The 26,299-nt window shown below is 35.4% G+C and overlaps 1 protein-coding gene across 1 annotated transcript in view; it reads left to right on the plus strand.

Moving 5' to 3' along the window:
- Positions 1-26,299, plus strand: part of LOC149789872 (ankyrin repeat and IBR domain-containing protein 1-like) — a 138,253-nt gene that overhangs the window by 69,409 nt on the left and 42,545 nt on the right. The window contains exons 15-19 of the mRNA XM_089971879.1: positions 7,340-7,426; positions 8,545-8,614; positions 15,149-15,291; positions 18,298-18,510; positions 19,660-19,831. Coding sequence (XP_089828005.1) covers positions 7,340-7,426; positions 8,545-8,614; positions 15,149-15,291; positions 18,298-18,510; positions 19,660-19,831 — 685 coding nt within the window. The remainder of the gene's footprint in view (positions 1-7,339; positions 7,427-8,544; positions 8,615-15,148; positions 15,292-18,297; positions 18,511-19,659; positions 19,832-26,299) is intronic.

The following is a 26,299-nucleotide window of genomic DNA, read 5'->3' on the forward strand; positions in this document are numbered from 1 at the left end:
AACATGGTGTTTGAGTTGGTGAGAGAGACGATGACACAAAAAGTTTAGATAAAGGTTTATAAAGTATGGAAATGGGAATGACTGGAGCGAAAAGTTGATGGAAATTTAGTTGGTCAGTTTAAAAGAAAACTATTTCTAGAGGAATTGCATTTTGTGACTTCTGCAAGAAAGATCTAAATTATAGTAATTGCACTTGGAAGAGTTTAGAACAGCACCTACAAAAGAAGCTGCATATGGAAAAATTGACGCTCAGAAGACATCTGGAAAATGTGCAGTTAATTACTATAAGAAGAAAGATTTCTTGCATGAGAGAACAGATTTAGCCCTCTGTCAAACGTCTGCACTGTATGTCGCCAATACAAGCACCAGCTTGAAAGGAAAAAGGCTGTCATTAAGAAGGAAAAGAAACTATTGCACATTGAGCCAAAAACGTCAGTGGTAACAGAAAGGAAGGCTAGAGAACTCTTTGCCAAAGCCACAAAAAGAGCTAACTGGCATATCAACAGGTTGTGTCGATTGGAGAAAAAGACAAGTGAATGTATGGGATTATTTGTATATAGTGGATTTACTTGGGTGTTATTTTACAGATTTGTTATGAAAAGAGACAAGTATAATATATTTGCTGCAAAAATTAAGAAATTATTGTGACTTAATTATGATGTGAACTCTGACAGGCACATGAAATGACTTCAGCATCAATAGTATTGGAGAACAAATTCATGTGACTATAAATATTGTGAAATTATTCAAGTCAAGTTGAATAGTTTTGGTAAGTTTATTAGTTTTTCAAATGATTATTTTTGTTTATTTTTTTATTATAAGTTGCACCAGGTGCTGTTTTTTATGAGTGTAAAATGCATTTTTGGTGGGGGGTCCTTCATCACTCTGGACTTCCAGATTCGGGGCACTGCTCCTCAAGACCTTGTTGGGGGAGGACCCCCAAACCCCTCATAAATTTATTTCAGATTTTTTATGGAAGACCAAAATCATATCTGCATTAACAAAAATGATAGTCCAGAAGATACAGTTGAAGCAGTATAGTACTTGCTGCACATGGACAGATTTTGCTGCATTAAATACAAGTACAAACACCATTACTAAATCTCAAGTTAATTGCAGCTCTTACAATGAAAAACAGTAATCTTGTGTTTTGGTCAAGAAATGTGGCAACCATGTATATACTTAAATCTACACAATAATTATAACATTAAAATTACTACATCCAGGGTCTAATTTAACTGTTACGTTCGATTCAGAAAAAATGTTTGTTAACTGAAAAACAAAATTGGTTGGTGTTCCTCTGATAGTAGTCACATTTGGTTTTGCATGTAACAACTTTGTAACTCCGTGGACACAAATAATGTGCAAGTGCTTGCAGTCAAATGGCAATATCTGTGCATGTTTTAATAATAAGGTAGTTTAATGTTCCCCAGTTGTGATGTTTAGAGAACTATTCGAGAGCCACAATAAAAGGTCCCCATGTAAACTGATGGATTCCACATTTAACATTGCAGAAATGAAATTCAGTACATTGAAAATAAGACACATAGTTTCCAAATATGAACCTTAATAACAGGCTGTATCTGTGTAATAAAAAGGTTTTAGCATGTTTTTTATTATCTGTGGGCTATTATTTTGTTGCTGGTGTCTTTGTTGTAATTATACAGGACAATAAATAGTACACTATTTGGTGGACATGATGAGTATATGTGTGACTAATATTTCCAGGTGTAAAAGTTTGCAAAATTTAAAGGTATGTTTTCTGGCCTTTGATTAGGTGTTATTTTGTCTTTAATAAGTTTGTAATGGTGTATTTTGTTGCTCTTAACTATGCTAAAATTAAAGCTGCTTCAACGAAAGTGATGATGATGATGTAAAAAATGGTGGTTTAAAAATAGCCCAGAGTTTTTAATTATTTTGCTGTCATCAATGGATTCAAAAATTATGATAGCTGATTGTGCATGCTTTTGGTATTTTAATTATTACTGCAGTTATTTATCTACATCTGGCTGCTCTAAGATAAATTTTTATTGTAATTTTGTCACTCTAAAGTAAGCCACTAGCAGAGGTACTTATGATCGCGGCCAAGCGCAGCAGTAAAATTGATGATATACTTTCAGAATTTCTTACATTATTTCAACTGTGATTCTCTCAGTGACATATTGCCACTCAGAATTCTGACATTTATCGTGACACCATGGTTAATGACATTCTGCCATTTAGTATTGTGACATCATTGTGACAACATGACTCTGTGACAAAGGTGTCACTCAGAATTCTGACAAAGTGACACTTGGACTGCCTTATGGTGCTAATCAGTAAACTGGGATCATTGTAACATGATGACTCTGTGACCTTTTGCCACTCAAACTTCTGACATCATTGTGACACCATGACTCTTAGTAATATTGTGATATGCAGAATTACACTTTTTGCTATCTTTTTCAACAAAATATTCTTGACTTCATTAGAATAGGGTATCACAGTCAATAGGGTATCACCGTCAATAGGGTATCATGGTCAGTAGGGTATAACAGTCAATAGGGTATCACAGTCAATAGGGTATCACAGTCAATAGGGTATCATGGTCAATAGGGTATCATGGTCAATAGGGTATCACGGTCAATAGGGTATCATGGTCAGTAGGGTATCACAGTCAATAGGGTATCACGGTCAATAGGGTATCACAGTCAATAGGGTATCACGGTCAATAGGGTATCACGGTCAATAGGGTATCACAGTCAATAGGGTATCACGGTCAATAGGGTATCACAGTCAATAGGGTATCATGGTCAGTAGGGTATAACAGTCAATAGGGTATCACGGTCAATAGGGTATCACAGTCAATAGGGTATCACAGTCAATAGGGTATCACGGTCAATAGGGTATCACAGTCAATAGGGTATCACGGTCAATAGGGTATCACGGTCAATAGGGTATCACAGTCAACAGGGTATCACGGTCAATAGGGTATCACGGTCAATAGGGTATCACGGTCAATAGGGTATCACGGTCAATAGGGTATCACAGTCAATAGGGTATCACGGTCAATAGGGTATCATGGTCAATAGGGTATCACGGTCAATAGGGTATCACAGTCAGTAGGGTATCACGGTCAATAGGGTATCATGGTCAGTAGGGTATCACGTTCAATAGGGTATCACGGTCAATAGGGTATCATGGTCAATAGGGTATCACAGTCAATAGGGTATCATGGTCAATAGGATATCACAGTCAATAGGGTATCACAGTCAATAGGGTATCATGGTCAATAGGGTATCACGGTCAATAGGGTATCATGGTCAATAGGGTATCACAGTCAATAGGGTATCACAGTCAGTAGGGTATCACGGTCAATAGGGTATCACGGTCAATAGGGGGTATCACAGTCAATAGGGTATCACGGTCAATAGGGTATCACAGTCAATAGGGTATCATGGTCAATAGGGTATCACAGTCAATAGGGGGTATCACAGTCAATAGGGTATCACAGTCAATTGTTTGAGAATTTGAGGATATTAATGGTTGTTTTACTGTGTCATATTAATTTTGTTGCCTCCCCTGGTGTATCACCAGGAGGTTTTCTTGTGTCAGATAATTGTTTTGTTGCCTCCACAATGCATCACCAGGAGGTTTTACTGGGTTGTGTCAAATATGTTTCATTGTCTCCCCTGATGCATAAGCAGGAGGCTTGACTGTGTCAAATATCTGTTTTATTACCTCTCCATGATGCATCACCATGAGTTTTACTGTTGTTGCTGCTGTTTTGGGGTTTAATGCCATTCTAAGTGCAGTATAGGCTAAACATGGCAGCCATTATAAACTGGTGAGGAAGAAACCAGTGAAGCCACCAACCCAAGGGAAGATACTGGCAAGCATTCTTAGATATGTACATTGGCCAAGCCATAGACTCAAACCCACACAGAGGTGAGATGGCAGTGATCTTAAAGGCAAGTGCTTTAGACAGCTTGGCCAACTATGACCCATAGAGCTTTCTCTTTGTCAACTGTCTACTTTATTGCCTCCATGATGCATCACCAGGAGGTTTGACAGTGTCATATATCAGTTTTAATGCTTCCACATATCACCAATAGGAGGTTTTGCTGTGTCAGATATCTGTTTTATTGCCTCCTTGATGCATCACCAGGAGGTTTGACAGTGTCATATATCAGTTTTAATGCTTCCACATATCACCAATAGGAGGTTTTACTGTGTCAAATATCTGTTTTATTACCTCTATTATGCATCACTAGGAGGTTTGACATTGTCATAAATCAGTTTTATTGCTTCCACAATTTACCACTAGGAGGTTTTACTGTGTCAAATATCTGTTTTATTGCCTCCTTGATGCATCACCAGGAGGTTTGACAGTGTCATATATCAGTTTTAATGCTTCCACAATTCACTGCTATGAGGTTTTACTGTGTCAAATATGTTTTATTGCCTCCTTGATGCATCACCAGGAGGTTTGACAGTGTCATATATCAGTTTTATTGCTTCCACAATTCACTGCTAGGAGGTTTTACTGTGTTAAATATCTGTTTTATTGCCTCCATGATGCATCACCAGGAGACACCAGGACACCAGGAGATTTTACTGTTTGTGTCATATCTGTTTTATTGCCTCTCTTGATGCATTACCAAGAGATTTTGCTGTGTCCAGTATCAGTTTTATTACCATCACTGATGCATTTTTGTAAGATGTTACTGTTAGAAATGATGTGTCACCAGGACACCTCAACTTTTACTGGTGAAAATCACTAAAAAAAATCAACTTGTATCAGGGAAAAACACAATTTAGCCCTGTGGGATCTTGTGCTACAATACTCTATAGCCCTATAAGGGTCACAATAAACTGAATAAATACAAATCTAAAAATCTAAACAGCTCCAGTGGCGTAGTGGCTTGAGCATCCATCTTGGATGCTGGAGGTCGTGGGTTCGATCTCTGGCCGAGTCATACCAAAGACAATCAAAAGTGTTACTATCATCTGCCTTGCTTGGTGCTCAGCATTAAGAGGTTAGTGTTAGGACCTGTTGGCCTGGTGTCAGGATAATGTGACTGGGTGGAGCATTGATACATGTCTGCAGCATGATGCCCCAGTGCTAGACATCACTGTAAACTGCCACACTGCAGACATCATAGTGATATGACTGAAAAATTGTTACAGCTACATTAAAAATCCAAATCAAACACACACACACACACACACAGAGAAAGATCTAAAAATGAATTTAAGAAGTAAAGATTAGATCCAAAAAACCTGTGTCTGAACAAGCAAACTATGGCATTGATGGACTTAAAACCCTACTACAACATCATGTAACAGAGCAGAAATCTGGCATTGTCATCTGTAAAGCACTGATTAATGAATGCCTTATTAATGGCAGAGCTTATGTTAGTGACAAATTTTATGTTGGAGCAGAAGTGTCCAAAAGATAATACTTGTGAGCTTTGGAAAATTATACATAACAACCATAAAGAAAATTTTCCCACCTTGTTCAGGCTGGCTTTGTTCCATCATGGTAAATTTGCTTAAATTGTCATTGTTGTAGATAGATTCTGTAGTAGATGAGATTTTTGTATGTTAATGAGATACCTAGAATCTGTAAAAGGTGAGATCTGTGCATTTTAATGAGATATTTTGAATCTATAATAGATGAGATCAGTGCATTTTAATGAGATACCTTGAATTTGTAATAGATAAGATCTGTACGTGTTAATGAGATACCTTGAATCTATAATAGATAAGATCTGTACGTGTTAATGAGATACCTTGAATCTGTAAAAGGTGAGATCTGTGCATGTTAATGAGATACCATGAATCTATAATAGATGAGATCAGTGCATGTTAATAAGATACCTTGAATCTGTAAAAGGTGAGATCCATGCATTTTAATGAGATACCTTGAATCTGTAATAGATAAGATCTGTACGTGTTAATGAGATACCTTGAATCTGTAAAAGGTGAGATCTGTGCATGTTAATGAGATACCTTGAATCTGTTTGACTGAGCTTGCTACATCTCTCGATCAAGAGGTTACAGTTCTCATCTGGTAAATGCATTTGTATCAAATTTTTTGCATGAATTCTGTTATGTGCAAGAGACTATGCATATAATTATGCTTCATCTTAAATAATTTAATCAAGATATAGTTAAATAGGTAAAATCAACACAATAGATAGTGTTTACTTTGGATTTATTCTTACAATAAATACCACATAAGCTTGCTTAATGAAATGGTATATAAGCTAGGTGAGGGATTCATGAATACTTGGGCCTCTTGTTACTAATTGCACCATCCATTAAAGCAAGGAGGGGTGGGGGTATTTCCTATAGACACATTTCTAGGTTTGATGGGGTTTTCTAAATTTACTATTAGTAATTTTACAGAAAAATTAATTTTTCATTATTATTTATAATGAATTAAATATAATGAAAGTATGATGAGATATACCATGGTTTCCTATCATACTGTTCATCTTTGTAATGAAAGTGTGACGAGATATACCATGGTTTCCTATTGTACTGTTTATCTGTGTAATGAAAGTGTAAATTAGGTATACCATGGTTTCCTATTGAACTGTTCATCTGTATAATGAAACTGTGATGAGATATACCATGGTTTCCTATCGTACTGTTCATCTGTATGATGAGATATGCCATGGTTTCCTGTCACACTGTTCATCATTGTAATGAAAGTATGATGAAATATACCATAGTTTCCTGTCACACTGTTTGACTGTAAAATGAAGGTATAATGAGATAAACCATGGTTTCCTGTCATACTGTCTGACTGTACAGTGAAAGTATAATAAGGTATACAATGGTTTCCTGTGATACTGGTTGACTATACAATGAAAGTATGATGATATAATATGGTTTCCTGAGATACTGTTTGTCTATACAATGAAAGTAATGTGCTAACTTCTACCTATGTAATGATACTATACAGTGAAAGTATAATAAGATATACAGTGGTTTCCAGTCATATTGTTTGACTATACAATGAAAGTATGATGATATACCATGGTTTCCTGTCATACCGTTTGACTATGCAATGAAAGTATGATGTGCTAATTTCTACCTATGTAATGATACTATACAGTGAAAGTATAATAAGATATACAGTGGTTTCCAGTCATATTGTTTGACTATACAATGAAAGTATGATGATATACCATGGTTTCCTGTCATACCGTTTGACTATGCAATGAAAGTATAATGTGCTAATTTCTACCTATATAATGATCCTTTTAGTCTCTTGTCCATAAAGTTTATAAGGTAGAAAGTATATCACAGTGTTTCTAATTGAAACTACTTATCTTTTCATTTCAAGGCAGAGGAAAGGAATAAAAAGATGCAAGAGCTGAATAAGTTTGTCCACTACTACACTCGCTTCAAGAACCATGAAAACAGCTACAAAGTAAGTGTAACACTTTTTCCCCCAGAATTGATGAGTAAAATAACATGAATCATTAATTTGATTTAAACTTAATATAAGAATTGCCTGTTTCTTGTTAATTGTTAGTTCACTACAAATTCTGGAACTCACTTCTCCAAAATGAACTGGATCTGTTTATGAATATTCTGCTTGTCACACTTGATGGGTAATTTGGTTTAAACTTTCATCAGTGTAAGACCTGCCTGTTTGTCACACTTTATGATAATTTGAATGAATAGCAAGTTACGGTATGTCAGTAATTGACTCCAGTATAATTATGTGAATTTAATCATGGTCGCAGTGGTTGATTTGTCTAGTTTTAGACTTTTTTTTCAAACCATTCCAGCCTGATATTTATGCTCTTAATGATACCAAGAATTTCTAGTCAAATTTATTCTTATCCGGTGTTATTTAGTTGTGTTGTTAGTTCCTGGCATTGTACAGGGCTCACTCATTATAACATGCATCCAGATATAATGTGGTACTGCTCTTGACACTGTGACCAAAATTAGACCATTGTATTTTAATGGGTCTGTATGACAACATGGGCTGAATAAAATCAGCATGAAGCTTAATATTATATCTTTAATTAGTTTTGAAAACAATTTTGTGTTTATGAAGTCCGCAATAGCATTGTTTGGTATACACAGTTTTTGTTATACTATAGTTTGGTAAACATTACATGTCTCATTATAGCACAGTTTAGTACATAAAGCAGTAGCACCCCCCATGGGCTCCAACTACTGTGTTGTAATGAGGGAGAGTTGTATAATGCTACTATAAAGCCTCTCTCTCTCTCTCTAACAGACACACACACACCGATGAGATTTTTCACCTTTTAAATAAAAAATCTAGCAATCTAAAGTCATGATGAAACCTTAATTGAGTAAGTAACTTGATCTGTTTTTTTATTTTAATGTCAGCTGAAAAACTTTAAAATCACAAGCAAGTTAAATGAGGACAAAATGGCAGAAGTAGCCATTAAAATTCTCAACAGTTAATCTACAGAAACAATAACATATGCTTTGGATTTAGAATGAAACTAGACTGAAAACAAGGCAGTGAGAAAGTTGTAAAGTTATTACATTTTGTTATTCCAGTTTGAAGAGCCCCTATTGAAAACTGCCAAAGAGAAAATGATGAAGCTTGCAGAAGCTGTCACTGACTTCTGTTTGTGTTTGGAAACTTTATCTTTCACTTTATGCAGACATCACACAGTCTACACTATTTACAGTATTTTATACACATATCACACAGTCTACACTATTTACAGTATTTTATATACACATCACACAGTCTACACTATTTACAGTATTTTTATATACACAATATACAGTCTATACTATGTCATGTATCTTTATGCACACATTACGCAGTCTACACTATTTACAGTATTTTATATACACATCACACAGTCTACACTATTTAGAGTATTTTATATACACATCACACAGTCTATACTATTTACAGTATCTTATATACATCACACAGTCTACACTATTTACAGTATTTTTATATACACAATATACAGTCTACACTATGTCATGTATCTTTATGCACACATTACGCAGTCTACACTATTTACAGTATCTTTATACACATCACAGTCTACACTGTTTACAGTATCTTTATGCACACATCACACAATCTACACTATTTACAGTATCTTTATACACATCACACAGTCTACACTGTTTACAGTATCTTTATGCACACATCACACAGTCTACACTATTTACAGTATCTTTATACACATCACACAGTCTACACTGTTTACAGTATCTTTATGCACACATCACACAGTCTACACTATTTACAGTATCTGTACACATCACAGTCTACACTATTTACAGTATCTTTATACACATCACAGTCTACACTATTTACAGTATCTTTATACATATCACACAGTCTACACTATTTACAGTATCTTTATACATGTCACACATTCTACACTATTAGAGTATCTTTATACATATCACACAGTCTACACTGTTACAGTATCTTTATACATATCACACAGTCTACACTATTTACAGTATCTTTATACATATCACACAGTCTACACTATTACAGTATCTTTATACAGTCTGCACTATTTACAGTATTTCTGTATTCACATCACAGTCTACACTATTTGAAGTACAGTAGTCCCCCTCTTGAATGGCCCCCCTGACCAGCGGCCACCTGCTTCTTACAGCCAGAATCCCATGGCACCGATTAGTTTGTATTCAAAGTACCCCTCAAGAATGGCCACCCCTCTAACGCGGCCAGCATATTAGTACAAAAATATAAAATGTTCCTGTAATGAGCAGCCACTTTTTTCTTCATATGTATCCAGAACCAATAATTAATTCATATCGTGATAAAAGGTAAGTAATCAGATTATCTCTATCATTGATACATGTCTCCCAATATCAAGTTTCCATTTCTGAAAGAAGTTTTGACTAAAGTACATGTAACAGTAAGATTAATATTATATCATTGTCTATAAAAGCCGACGTTTTCCGGAAATGCACATAACAATGTTATGATAGAGTTTGGGCTTCACACATATATCGAGTTCTTCTCTTTGATGATTACAACCGGACGTAATTTTCAAGATCATAACAGGGCCAGCATAGGCTAAAAATCGATTTTGTGCATTAACACACACACAGAGAACTTAACCTTGAACAAAACAGGGTACCAGACAAAGACCTAAAAGTCGCATGACAACACATCACTTCCTTTATGAAGACGGTATTTCGTCCACTTGACAAAAGTTTCATCTGCATAATTAAATCGCATACAGTTAGCAACATCTAAATAAATCAGTATCAAACATTAACATGTCATCACGTAAATGGAGACGTATTATTTTAGAAAGTCAGTGATTCTGCTCAACGACATCGGGTGAGATGGGAAGGTTAGACTTGCCAAACAATTTTATGTAGAAAAGACTCGAATAAAACAATTTTATTTTGAAAAGACTCAAATGAACAGCATGGTAACCGATAAGGAGGTTATTCATCAGCTTTGAAAAAATGGAGCAAATGGAAAAAGAATTATGTATGTACCAAGATTTAAATTTTTTTTGAATGGTTTTGCAATATACATGACAACAATACCTGCTCACTCGCATATCATGCTTACGCCAAAAATAAGAACTATACTGGACAACAAATTTTTACAAAAGTCATGTTACTGAAATAAAATTAGTCAATTCTTATCAATTTTTATGTGCTGAACACGAATATGACAGTCAAATTGCAAAATTGGCTCTAGTTTTTTTGTAATCTGCAAGAAATTAATGTTTACATAACGAAATGCATTCCAATAGTAAAAGGTCAACTGTAATAGCCTACCTATAAAAAATCAAGTCATTGACTACATCTTAGATTTCTTCGCCTGTCTCTTGTACAGCTGTTCAGGAGCATCTCTGAGGAGTGTCCAGCAGTAGTCAGCCAGCATTGTAGTGGACCATTTTCCCTGGTATCTTTGTTCCATTGTTGCGATATCTTGATGAAAACGTTCGCCGTGTTCATCACTAACAATACCACAGTTGCTAGGAAAGAAATCCAAATGGGAATGAAGGAAGTGAATCTTTAGAGACATATTGCAGCCAAGTTTCTTATACTTCATCAACATGTCTTCTACTAGTTCCTTATAGTTTTCTGCCCTAACATTTCCGAGGAAGTTTGTAGAAACTAGGCGAAAAGCATTCCATGCTTGTTTCGCGTCACCTTCCAGCAAGTTGTTGAACCGGTCATCTTTGAAAAGCTCTCGAATCTGAGGACCCACAAAAACTCCCTCTTTAATCTTTGCTTCGCTGAGTCGAGGGAATTTTTCATGCAGGTATCGGAATGCTGGCAAAGTCCGGTCAATGGCTTTCACGAAGTTCTTCATCAAACCTAGTTTGATGTGAAGGGGTGGTAGCAAGATTTTCTGAGCCTCAACCAGAGCTGGGTGTTGGATATTCTTCTCTCCAATGGCTACATTCTGCCTGTGAGTCCATTCCTTCTTCATGTAGTGCATTTCCCTTGCTCGGCTATCCCACTCGCATAAGAAACACATGTATTTTGTATATCCTTGCTGCAGTCCCATTAAAAGGGCAACTACCTTCAAATCACCACAGAGGTGCCAGCTGTACTTGTTATACTCAATGGAATTCAGTAGCTGCCTTAAGTTATCGTATGTCTCTTTCATGTGGACAGCATACACTACTGGAATAGATGGAAGAATGTTTCCATTGTGCAAAAGCACAGCCTTGAGACTCAGTTTCGAAGAGTCCACAAATAGTCTCCATTCTTGTGGGTCATGAGTGATTTTTAAAGCATTCATGAGGCCCTCAATATCGGAACAGAATATCAGATTACTTTCCTTTCTGAAGAAAGGCTCCAATTGCTGGTGGCGCTTTCGATATGCAGTAATTGTGACATCTTCTTCTAGAAGATTCCATTGTTGGAGTCTTGATCCTAGCAATTCTGCCTTGTTCTTTGATAAGTCCAAATCACGAATCAGGTCATTTAGTTCTTCCTGTGTTATTCTGTGTGGGGTTGATGATGCACCACAGTGAAAATCTGGATCACTGCATGCTGATGGACCAGGAGAAGAACAGGTCGACTCACCTTTGTCTTCGTCAGATGAATCAAGAGAATATTCTGCTGGAGGTTCTGGAATAGGAAGTCCCTCACCATGTGGAACTGGTCTCAATGCAGACGGAATGTTTGGGTAGACTATTCCCGACTTCTTTCGCTTCGTTATTCCGCCGGAAAGAGGAGGAACCAAGCAGAAGTAACAGTCATTTAGGTGGTTGCTTGGCTCTCTCCACACCATTGGGACTGCAAACGGCATTGATGACCTTTTGCAATTCAACCACTGTGAAAGCAGTGTTGTACATGTAGCACAGCATATATGCGGAGCCCAAGGCTTGTCTTGGTCACCAACCTTGCATCCGAAGTAAAGATGATATGCCTTCTTCACTTGAGAATTGATACTTTTCTTCTGGTTGGCAAATGTCACTTCCCCACAAATATAGCAAAAATTGTCCGCGGTATTAACACACTTTCGAGGCATTACTGTTTTTTATTGTACGTAAATGGATAAAATAATAAGTTTTATGTAACAGTAGCTTGAACTGTCTCGCACAACGTCTAAAATATTTTAAATGCTGAACCTATCTGATTGGGCTTTATATAGTACACTGCTTACGTCAGCTTCAGCAGCCGCCTGGCATTAGTATAATAGGCCTACACATGTATAGTACACTGCTGACGTCAACTTACTTCAGCAGCCGCATGGCATTAGTATTGCACTGCATCAGAAAATGATGCAATCAACTGTGGATGATGTGAGCATGATGGTATTATGCAATGTTACATCATTATTCCGGATGTTGCTGCAGTCCTACTGGAGAAATTTACACAGTGAAACATAGAAAATGAGGTATATGAATATCTTCAAAACGAGAGCCAATACAAATTTTTCACGGTTATATTCGTGTTCGGCACACCAAAATACTACAGATTAGGGCCTTTTCAAGTCAGTAATGATTTCACTGTTGACCAGTGAGCTATTAATGTATATTCATTTGAAATAAGTCTATTGTAACAAGAAGAACCTTTTAATAATTAATGTTACTTTTAAACGAAGATATTATTAAATGAAGATATTAAATGCTTTGAAGTATGTAGCTTACTTACTAAACTGCTCCAGTGGTCTAGTGGTTAGAGCTTCCACCTCAGATGCGGGAGGTCGTGGGTTCAATCCCTTGCCAAGTCATACCAAAGACTTACAAAAATGGTACTAACAGCTGCCTCGCTATGCGCTCAGCATTAAGAGGTTAGTGTTAGGACTGGTCGGACTGGTGTCGGGATAATGTGACTGGGTGGGACATCATGCTACATGTCTGCGACATGATGCCCTGTGCTAGGCGTCACTATAAACTGCCACACTGCAGACAGTGTAGTGATATGACTGAAAAATTGTTAAAGCTGTGTTAAAAATCCAAATCACACACACACACACTTTCTTGCTATGTACATTACATACACTTCTCACAAAAAATTTATTCCCCCTCTGGAAAGGCAACCCGTCTTATAAGGCCATTTTCCCAGTGCAGAAGGGGTGGCCGTATAAGAGGGGAACCACTTTATTTTTATATACCGATCACACTTTCTACACTATTTGAAGTATTCTTTGCACATATCACACAGTCTACACTATTTAAAGTAGTTTTATACACACTGCAGTCTGCACTGTTTGCAATATCTTGATATGTATCACACAGTCTACACTATTTAAAGTATTGTTATTCACAAATCACAGTCTATGCTATTGACAGTAATTTTATATGCATATCACACAGTCTACACCATTTGAAGTATTTTTATTAACACATCACAGTCTGCACTGTTTACAGTATCTTGATACACATATCACACAGTCTGCACTATTTAAAGTATCATTATACACACATCACAGTCTGTACTCTTTGCGGTATCTTTATAAGCGCATCACATGGTGTACAGAGTTTACAGTATCATTATACACGCATCACATGGTGTACAGAGTTTACAGTATCATTATATACATGTGACATGGTGTACAGAGTTTACTGTATCATTATACATGCATCACATGGTGTACAGAGTTTACTGTATCATTATACACATGTCACATGGTGTACAGTTTACAGTATCATTATACATACATCACACAGTCTATACTCTTTGCAGTATCTTATACACACATCACATGGTGTACAGTTTACAGTATCATTATACACACATCACACAGTCTATACTCTTTGCAGTATCTTTGTACACACATCACATGGTGTACAGTTTACAGGATCATTATACACACATCACATGGTGTACAGTTTACAGTATCATTATACACACATCACAGTCTATACTCTTTGCAGTATCTTTATACACACTTCACATGGTGTACAGAGTTCTCAGTAGCATTATACACACATCACACAGTCTGTACTCTTTGCATTATCTTTATACACACATTACATGGTGTAGAGAGTTTACTGTATCCTTATACACACATCACGTGGTGTACAGAGTTTACTGTATCATTATACACATGTCACAGTCTATACTCTTTGCAGAGTCTTTATACACACATCACATGGTGTACAGAGTTGACTGTATCATTATACACATGTCACAGTCTATACTCTTTGCAGAGTCTTTATACACACATCACATGGTGTACATAGTTTACAGTATAATTATAGTGGTATTACACAGTGTACAGAGTTTACAGTAACATACACGCATCACATGGTGTACAGAGTTTACAGTTGTATATTTATCATACAGGAATTACATTGTACACTAATTGCAGTATCTCCAATGAAAATTATATCTATTTATAGACACATAGCTTTCTTTGTAGTTCACCGTAGAAGATAATGCACCTAATTTTACTCTTTCTCTAACTTTAGTAAATAATCTCTTTTATTTAAGCTGTTATTAAATTTTCATCCAGTAGGGAAGACCACATTGACCTTATAGTTTTTACAGAGTTAAGAATTGTATGTATTATTCACTAATGATTGTGTTGACCTATATATCTTATAGGTTGAATAAAATAATTTCTTTCAAAATGATAATTTTTTAAATATTAAAATATTTACCATATCTCCGTCTTTTTCAAGTTGGTCTGCATCAGTTGATTTTAAACTGATTGTCTCTTTCTTAGCTACTGCTAAGGCAGAGACGGCATTTGTAGAAGATGCAGTTCACCAGTTACTGAGAGCACGTCGTGTCCTCAAGTTCTCCTATGTATATGGGTACTACTTGGATGGAGCTGGCTATAGAAAAATTGTCTTTGAATTTATGCAGGTATTAGCAGAGATATTTAAATTGTCTTTGAATTTATGCAGATATTAGCAGAGATATTTCAATTGTCTTGAAGTTTATGCAGATATTAGCAGAGATGTTTGAGTTGTCTTTGAATTTATGCAGGTTTTAACAGAGATGTTTAAATTAACTTTGAATTTATGCAGGTATTAGAAGAGATGTTTAAATTGTCTTTGAATGTATGTATTAGCAGAGATGTTTTTCAATGTCAGAACAATAATATGACATTATCATTCTCATATTTCATACCTCAATTCATTTTGTGTATGTCCATAAATATTTTTTACAGTTGATTGGATTGACATTGATTGTTACTCTTTTCACTGCTGCCGACAGCTAACAGTGTTAACTGAGAGGTCAATAGTCAGACTGATCTTTTCATCTGTTGGAATTTCTGCACTGCAGAGTAGTGTGTGTCAAATGCAAGTTGTTATTTGCATAAGATACATTTATAGATGAACATTTCTAAAGTATTTTATGATGTACAGACTGATTTGTCTCCAGAATATCAACATTTGTACGTCCAAAAAGGGAGAGAATTAATAGCCTTGCCAAAGGGAGACAACTATATTTCCCACCCCTCCCAACATTGAATGAATGGCAGCTTTTAATATTTGTGTATAATCTTCACCATTCCAAAGCCACCTTTGACAAAGAGCAATATTGGTTAAAAAAAAATTGACCTGGCACACTGGCAGAATTAAGTTTAATTTCCTGATTTTTACTATTATTAGGTCAAATACTCGAAGCCTGAGTCTGGTTATATTGGTTCACGGTAAAAACTAGGACTTTATCAGAACCAATAGGAAAACACTACATTTTATTAATCATCTTTTTAAAATATCACAGTACTAATGCCCGTCTTTAATGTTCATGTAATTATCAAACAAAAGCATTTTATGACTGATAGACCATACTAAGTAAACTTTATTATGATCTTTATCTATGCCTTATTCATCTTTGATTATTAACTACCTGGTGGTATGTTTTGGCATGGTAACAAAAGTGTTGTTTTGCCATTAATTTTTCATTTGTTATGATACACAAGTGACTTTCAATGTTAAGAAGAAAAAGAAGTTTTAAGTTAACAATGCAGCTGAACTATATTTTGAACTTTTATAATTTACAAATGATAATCATACATTGTGTCTTAAAGTCAGGTAACTCTGCCAGAACATATGAAAAAAAATTGAATGGTCATGTTTCACCTTCACTTTCAAAACAGTCCCTCTTGATATGATAAAATCAAATCATGCAGTAATGAAGTGTTGTGTCATGATGTCATATTCTGGTGAAGAAACAATAGATACAGAGTTAACATTAGAAGAAACAATGAATACGGATTTAACATTAGAAGAAACAATGAATACAGAGTTGACATTAGAAGAAACAATGGATACAGATTTAACATTAGAGGAAACAATGGATACAGATTTAACATTAGAGGAAACAATGGATACAGATTTAAATTTCGAGGAAACAATGGATACAAATTTAACGTTAGAAGAAACAGTGGATACATATTGAATATTAGAAGAAACAATGGATACAGATTTAACATTGGAAGAAATAATGGAAACAAATTTAACATTAGAAGAAACAATGGATACAGATTTAACATTAGAAGAAATAATGGAAACAGATTTAACATTCGACTGACCTATTGGATCTCCTGTTCTACATTGATGCAGGTTTATTTCATATTTATTATCAAACGAAGTGTTAGAAGAAATGGAGACAGATTTACATTAGAAGAAACAATGAATACAGATTTAACATTAGAAGAAACAATGGATACAGATATAACATTACATGAATCAATGGATACAGATTTAACATTAGAAGAAACAGTGGATAAAAATTTAACATTAGAAGAAACAATGGATACCGATTTAACATTAAACTGATCTATTGAAATTCCTGTTCTACATTGATGCAGTTTTACTTCACATTTATTATTGAAAGAAATGTTATTTCATATGATCAGTACAGTTTTACATTGATGCTTATTTTAAGTGATCTTTGTAAGACATGTTAATTATATAAATTTCAACAATCCTGTTTTTATGTACTAGAATGTATATGACTATATTAATGATCCCACTAGTCTACATGTACTGCACACCAGTGCAATCAGGTGTTATATTAACCTAGATAAAGCATGAACAGTGAACAGTATAGACACCGATCTGCCTTTACATAATGAACTTGAAGTCAGTTTGTATATGCTCTTTTCATTTTATGTATGTGACCAGCACAGACCATGATGTGTAGAAGCTGTGCGTATTGTTTATGCATGATTGAAATTTAACACTTTGACCCTGATTTATTGGAGCATTAGGCATTATTCTTTCTATGGTCAAAAATGACCAGTATAGACCTTGATATGTTGGAGGACATGCATTGTTCTCTGTATGACCAAACATGACCAGCATAGACCCGGCTATGTTAGAGCCATATGCATTGTTCTTTGTATGATCAAAAGTTAACAGCATAGACCCTGATATGTTAAAGCCATATGCAATGTTCATTGCATTATTAAAATTGAACACCATAGACCCTGATTTGTGAGGCATTATGCAGTTAAGAGCATTAGGCATTGTTCTTTGTAAAATTGAAAGTGAACAGCATAAACCCTGATTTGTATGATTGACAGTGATGAGCATAGACTCTGGGTTGTCTGGGGATTAGACATTCAAATGTATGAAGGTTTGCACTATAGACCATTATTTATAGGAACATTATGCATTCTTGTATTATGATTGAAAGTGATCAGTGTAGACCCTGATTTGTATGGTTGCAAGTGAACAATTTAACCCTGATAAGGGCATTATGCATTGTTCTATGTATGGTTGAAGAGAAACAGCAGGGAAATTATATATTTAGGCAGATTCAGATCTATACTGATTGCCCCCAGATTGTTTTTTGATATGAGTAAATCCAGTATTTGATGCATTTTGCATCTTTTTTACATGATGGATGTTTTAGACGGAGTTAGAGGAGTGCACAGAGGTACTTTCACAGATGGTAAATCGCCTCTATTTGCGAACACCCCGCAGGAAGATCATTGAACAGTCACAAATCACACAGCGTAAGAGACAGGAGTTCATATCTGCAATCTCCAAGGGGCTGGTTCCCCCAGAGACACCACCTGCTCTTCGCAAACATCGTAGACACAAGTACAGCATGGAAACAGATGATGTAAGTATCTAGTGATTCATGAGCATTTTATTATTTACAAGTGTCACTCCTCTGGCCAAAGGTCAAGTGAGCTTAGTAATTCTCTGTGTCTGGCATGCACTACCAGTTGACATATGTGCATGATCTGTCATCCGTCAGCATGTGCTATTTTAGACATTTTTCCAAGCACCACTGAATCAATTCCAGTCAATTTGGGTGGAAAGCATCCTGTCACAAAGTTTATGCAAATGATACCAATATGATTATTGTTATTAAAAATAGAAAAACAATTTAACGACTTGTCAAAGCTTTTACCAACAGAATCTGACAAAAATTGGATAGAATGCACCCTGGCATAAAATCATTCTTGTTTTTATAATGATGTTCATATGCCATCAGATATCGATGAAAGCTTTACTTGGAAATATATGCAAGGAGACAATAGAAAGAGTTCAAAAGCTTAATTGATGGAGATAATAAATAAATACCCTACCAGCCAGCCTAAGGTTGTTTAGAGCTAACTTCTGCAGTGAATATAGAAAGATTGGATCCAGAATTTCAGATCTGAAAATGAAATGTTCTGTAAGTATGACTTTTTGGCTTGTTTCATGAACTTGAAAACAGCTGAAGCCCAGTTATTTATGATGTATGACTTTTAGCTGTAAAATGTTATCATCTTCATTGGGGTTTGCCCTGCTGCCTATGTTTTTTATTCATGATACTGTGTCAACTTCCAATCTTCTAAAGGTCATACTTCTGAAGGCTTACATGCTCAGGGCCAACAATAATAATCAATTTTTATATTTTATGGATTATACAATGTGTTTGAGATATGATGTATATATTTTCTAAACTTTATCTTTTTTTATGCAGAGAGCATACTGTCTACATTTTGTACACACACACATCACAGTCTACACTATTTTTAGTGTCTTTGAACACACATCACACAGTTTACACTTTTAAAGTATATTTACACACACACATCACAGTCTACATGTTTTAAGGTATCTTTACTTGCACATCAAACAGTCTACACTACTTTTAGTATCTTTGAACACACATCACACAGTTTACACTTTTTAAAGTATTTTACACACACATCACACAGTCTACAGAATCAAGACTTTGGTTCCATGTTGATGAGGATTTCCATTTTACTGTTTATAGGAGGATCTAAAGAAGGCAATCTTAGCATCCATGCAGGATATTGACCCTACTAATCCCTGGATAGTAGATGCCTCAGGTCGCCATGCCAACATTGAGGCTATGCTGAACTGGCCAAGTGATGAAAGTGACGATTCTGACTCAGAAATCACTAGGAAAGCTTTACTCACTCGTGGTGAGACACTGATGCCTTATATTGGTGATTGTATAGGTCTTCTCAGGGAATATGCAAGTGATTCACATAAAGAGTTAAGATAACTGACTACTTGTTTGGTAAGGTTACAAGTGATTGACTACATTTGTTGAGATTAGAAGAAAAACTAATGATTAGGTTTAGATTGACCAAGTGTTCAATACATTGACAGCATATTGACCAAGCGTTCAATACATTGACAGCATATTGACCAAGCGTTCAATACATTGACAGCATATTGACCAAGCATTCAATACATTGACAGCATATTGACCAAGCGTTCAATACATTGACAGCATATTGACCATATAATTACAGCATAAAAGCCAGGTGTTTAGTGAGTTCACAGCAGATTGATAAATTGTTGAGTAAGGTTTCCTCAAGTTGACTTAAAAGTATTCAAGAAGATAACAAATTGACCACGTACATGATGGTTACATTTGTCAACAAGTCATTCAGTAAGTTCACCACAGATTTACAATATGTTCAATGAAGTTACGGCTAATTTACCAAATATTCAATAAAATTATGGCTAATTTACCAAATATTCAATAAAGTTATGGCTAATTTACCAAATATTCAATAAAGTTATGCTAATTTACCAAATATTCAATAAAGTTATGGCTAATTTACTAAATATTTAATAAAGTTACTGCTAATTTACCAACTATTCAATAAAGTTACGGCTAATTTACCAAATATTCAATAAAGTTACGGCTAATTTACCAAATATTCAATAAAGTTACTGCTAACTAACAAGTAGTAAATGATTCTACTGCTAATTTACCATGTGTTTAGTAATATTACAGCAGATTGACCTAGTTTTAAATGGTGCTACTTCCAATTTACCATGTTTTTAGTAGCATAAGAGCAAATTTACCTAGTGTAGTGAGGGCTGTTCCAGTAAAATATACATGTGACCCGGGGAAGGCAGTTGTAATGTAGATTGGTAACCCATAGATCCAATTTAGAATTTCATGTTGTTTTCACATGAACTCTTTTTATAATCTGAGTAGCCTGGTGTACATTTTTAAAAGGGTGCCTTTGTGGGTACCATGAATGTTTACATAGAATTGCCCTAAGGTTTTATTAAATGGACCAAGTGTTAAACAGTGCTACTGCCAGTTTACATCAATTCTTTTTCAAATACATTATGTAATGATGGTACCTTCAGAGTATGACCACCACCTCACAAATCCAGTCCTCCCATGTGAACTTTTAGCTTTAAAACAGCCATCTGCCATTTGAAGTCGAACCGGAGTGATCTCTCTATGGATATAGGGATTCACACTATTTTCCATTCATACCTTAGTTACTGCTTGTTCAAGGATCTTTTAGAGATCTCACAAAAATCTTGTGTATCAAGTGATATTTTCCATGCTACAGTGTTGGTTGAAGGAATTTTTCACACAAGGGAAGTATACTCCATCTACATTTCTAACAGTTCCATAAAATATCAATCAATTTATTAGTCGCTCTTTTCTTTCTAAAAAGAAGCAGTGAGACACAAGTCACTGCCATATTTTATAACCTGATTTTGTCACTGTTACATTCATATTCATTCACTATTGTGTACAAACTTATTATATGTTCATGGTCACTAACAGAATTGACAGACCAAAAGGAGGCTGCAATTGAGAACCCTGGCTGAGTCATACCAAAGACTTATAACAATGATGTTATCAGCTGCCTTGCTTAGTACTCAGCATTAAGTATTAGGACTGGTTGGCCTGGTGTCAGGATAATGTGGTGGAACATGATGCTACATATCTGACATGATGCTCAGTGGTAGACATCACTATAAACTGCCACACTGCAGACGTCATAGCAATATGACAAAAATTGTTAAAGCAATATTAAAAATAAAATAATTACAAACATGCAAAAGAAAAAGATCATGCTGACAATTCCTATAGACATTTATTTGTTTATAAGCAAATGAACCATGAACAAACAAGCAAAATTGGCTCTCATTATGCTACCAAAGTATCTTCTGATTGACCTGACATTGCACACGATGTAGAAGTCAGGCACAAATATCAAACCTTGGATGTTCAGAAATCAGACTTCATTCACCTTTTGGCATATGAATTCATCTTCAAATGGAAACAGCAAAAATTATTGTTGGAAATGTTGCACAGTTCTGTAATTCTGTGTTCCCTTAGCACCACAGCAGTTACTGAAACCTAACATAATATTTTATCTTTGCCAGCTCAAAATGTCAACAATGAATCTTCAGAGCAAATTCAATGAAATCAACTCCTATTGTAGCCAGATGGTTCAAAAGATGGGGACAAGTTAGAAATAGCTGTTACAGTACCCATTGGCACAATCTGGAACTGGTTACTAAGATAAAGCTTCAGTTTTGCTGCAGAAATTAACACCCATACCCAAAGCTTTGAACTTTATTGATAGCTTTCCAAAAAATTATATTATTTTTACTTCCCTTTCCACACTGAAAGCTCTGCAGAATCTTTATCCTGACAACCAGTTAATATCTCATAAAGTCTGGGAAGAGTATTCTGTACTGTTTGCTACCTAGTAACATAAAAGATGGTGAAAGGGTACAGTTCTTCATCAAACAGAGACCGTAAGTCCATTACATTCTGTGCAGCAACAGTAAACATTAAGCTTGACCTAGTTCTTCTTACATATACAGTGGTCCCCCTCTTATATGGCCACCCCTTCTGCACTGGGAAACTGGCCGTATAAGACGAGTCACCCATTTCAGAATGGAACCTCTTATTTAAACACCACTAAGAGAACACCAAATCCACTATGAGTGGCATACCTAATATCGAACAAATTAGGGAGATGAAGTTATGTGCCAATCTCGTATCATCTTCACTAGCCAAGGTTCCAATATGTTAACCTATCTTCACCTTTGTGGATCAGTCAGATATTTCAGCGCTTCAGGTCTGTCAGTTTCATTGGATGCAGCAGCCAGCCAATGCAACCTTGGCTTGTGAAGATGATCTTGTATTGGACATATTGTAAATTGTTTCTTATGCACATTAATGAATCTGGGTAAAGTGATAAGATAAATAACTTATGTTTACTTTGCATTAAGTAGATGCTTGTAATTCCAAATAAAGACTCTTCTGCAACTTAACGATATCTGATGACACATGCTGCATATAATTCCCAGCATCAGTGTTTGAAGGTATTTGAATGCCTAGAAGCCACCAGAGTATAAATAAACAAACACGGGCAAGGAAAAAGGAACTATTTAAAAGAAACGCAACACTGTCAAAAATGGAAATGGTAGTTGCGTTTACAGAATTAACTTGGAATGTAGACAAAAATGCATGCTAAGATCATGACAGTATTAGTACAGTTCTTTCTGCTCAGCCATGTAATTCTGTAATTGCCATGTTGGCCCTGGAGGTATGGAAGAGTTCATTTTTGATACTGTACTAAGTAGTTCTGGAAGCCATCACATGCCACAGGTGAACAAACTGTATAATAACACATAGACATCATTGGAGGCTGGGCCTAGTTCTGATACTGTCATAAATGACAAGTCAATAGATGTGGATCCTGATTCTTATTGAGAGTATAATTAGCATAACCCCAAAGTAGCATCATAAACCTGGTACAGATGTGGATCACTCAGTCAATACAAAAGCTGATCAAGCCTACATCAATACCTGAGCCTACATCAATGCCTAAGCCTGCATCAATGCCTAAGCCTACATCAATGCCTGAGCCTACATCAATGCCTAAGCCTAAATCAGTGCTTGAGGGGGACTTTTCATACAATGATCCAATATTATGTCATGTCCCAGCCACAGAATTTCAGCACTCACAGGGTTGAACCAACCCAGTAGAGTAACATGATGGACTGATGTTACATGTCACAGTGCCCAGTTTCTATGATGGATCAAGCACAGTTGATAGCCGTGAAGCTGTCCATACCTTAGATGGATCCATTTTAAGGCAATGAAACAACTTCCACTTCTTACCTATTCTCCTAAGGTATTTTGGTCAGGTAACATATTTGAACAAGAAACAAGTTGTTGATGGAAAATGTTTTTTCAATAATACTTATCCAGTCATAGGACAGATACACCCCTAAGCCTACTGGCAAAGCATGCATTCGATTCCATTAGTAACTAGAGTATGGATAGGATTTGGTATCGATCTCTATATCCAAGGGAAGTTACTCAAGTCTTGACTCAACCATGTAGGTAGACAAAGTTTACCTCGGCCAGGCTGGATTTGCAATGTAATGGTCATACTCCTAGGTTATTACGATTGGGGAAGTATTTTCAATAATGCCTATTTTACTCAAAATCTTGGTTTTCCATAATATAACAGCATCATACCCTACTGTAGTGAGGCTTTTGCAAATTGATCAAGTATTAAATAAGATTACAGCAAATTGATAATGTTTGCCATTAAGTTATATCAAATTGGTAATGTCAGCTGTTAGGTTATAGCAAATTGGTAATGTGTGCATTAGATTATATCAAATTGGTAATGTCTGCCATTAGGTTATTGCAAATTGGTAATGTGTGCCATTAGGTTATAGCAAATTGGTAATGTCTGCCATTAGGTTATATCAAATTGGTAATGTCTGCCATTAGGTTATTGCAAATTGGTAATGTGTGCCATTAGTTATATCAAATTGGTAATGTCAGCTGTTAGGTTATAGCAAATTGGTAATGTGTGCATTAGGTTATATCAAATTGGTAATGTCAGCTGTTAGGTTATAGCAAATTGGTAATGTGTGCATTAGGTTATATCAAATTGGTAATGTCTGCCATTAGGTTATTGCAAATTGGTAATGTGTGCCATTAGGTTATAGCAAATTGGTAATGTCTGCCATTAGGTTATATCAAATTGGTAATGTCTGCCATTAGGTTATTGCAAATTGGTAATGTGTGCCATTAGGTTATAGCAAATTGGTAATGTCTGCCATTAGGTTATAGCAAATTGGTAATGTCTGCCATTAGGTTATAGCAAATTGATAATGTCTGCCATTAGGTTATAGCAAATTGGTAATGTCTGCCATTAGGTTATAGCAAATCAGTAATGTCTGCCATTAGGTTATAGAAAATTGGTAATGTCTGTCATTAGGTTAATAGCAAATTGGTAATGTCTGTCATTAGGTTATAGCAAATTGGTAATGTCTGTCATTAAGTTATAGCAAATTGATAATGTGTGCATTAGGTTATAGTATGTTGGTAATGTCTGTCATTAGGTTATAACAAATTGGTAATGTCTGCCATTAGGTTATAGCAAATTGGTAATGTCTGTCATTAGGTTATAGTATATTGGTAATGTCTGTCATTAGGTTATAGCAAATTGGTAATGTCTGCCATTAGGTTATATCAAATTGGTAATGTGTGCATTAGGTTATATCAAATTGGTGATGTCTGTCATTAGGTTATAGCAAATTGGTAATGTCTGTCATTAGGTTATAGCAAATTGATAATGTGTGCATTAGGTTATAGCAAATTGGTAATGTCTGTCATTAGGTTATAGCAAATTGGTAATGTATGTCATTAGGTTATAGCAAATTGGTAATGTCTGGCATTAGGTTATAGCAAATTGGTAATGTCTCTCATTAGGTTATAGCAAATTGGTAATGTCTCTCATTAGGTTATAGCAAATTGGTAATGTCTGTCATTAAGTTATAGCAAATTGATAATGTGTGCATTAGGTTATAGTATGTTGGTAATGTCTGTCATTAGGTTATAACAAATTGGTAATGTCTGCCATTAGGTTATAGCAAATTGGTAATGTCTGTCATTAGGTTATAGTATATTGGTAATGTCTGTCATTAGGTTATAGCAAATTGGTAATGTCTGCCATTAGGTTATAGCAAATTGGTAATGTGTGAATTAGGTTATAGCAAATTGGTAATGCCTGTCATTAGGTTATAGCAAATTGGTAATGTCTCTCATTAGGTTATAGCAAATTGATAATGTGTGCATTAGGTTATAGCAAATTGGTAATGTCTGTCATTAGGTTATAGCAAATTGGTAGTGTCTGGCATTAGGTTATAGCAAATTGGTAATGTCTCTCATTAGGTTATAGCAAATTGGTAATGTCTGTCATTAGGTTATAGCAAATTGGTAATGTCTGTCATTAAGTTATAGCAAATTGGTAATGTCTGTCATTAGGTTATAGCAAATTGGTAATGTCTGGCATTAGGTTATAGCAAATTGGTAATGTCTCTCATTAGGTTATAGCAAATTGGTAATGTCTGGCATTAGGTTATAGCAAATTGGTAATGTCTGGCATTAGGTTATAGCAAATTGGTAATGTCTGGCATTAGGTTATAGCAAATTGGTAATGTCTATCATTAGGTTATAGCAAATTGGTAATGTCTGTCATTAGGTTATAGCAAATTGGTAATGTCTGTCATTAGGTTATAGCAAATTGGTAATGTCTGTCATTAGGTTATAGCAAATTGGTAATGTCTGTCATTAGGTTATAGCA

This window comes from Sinohyriopsis cumingii, chromosome 10, assembly GCF_028554795.1.
Source record: "Sinohyriopsis cumingii isolate HCF-2022 chromosome 10, ASM2855479v2, whole genome shotgun sequence".
In the NCBI taxonomy this organism is placed as follows: domain Eukaryota; kingdom Metazoa; phylum Mollusca; class Bivalvia; order Unionida; family Unionidae; genus Sinohyriopsis; species Sinohyriopsis cumingii.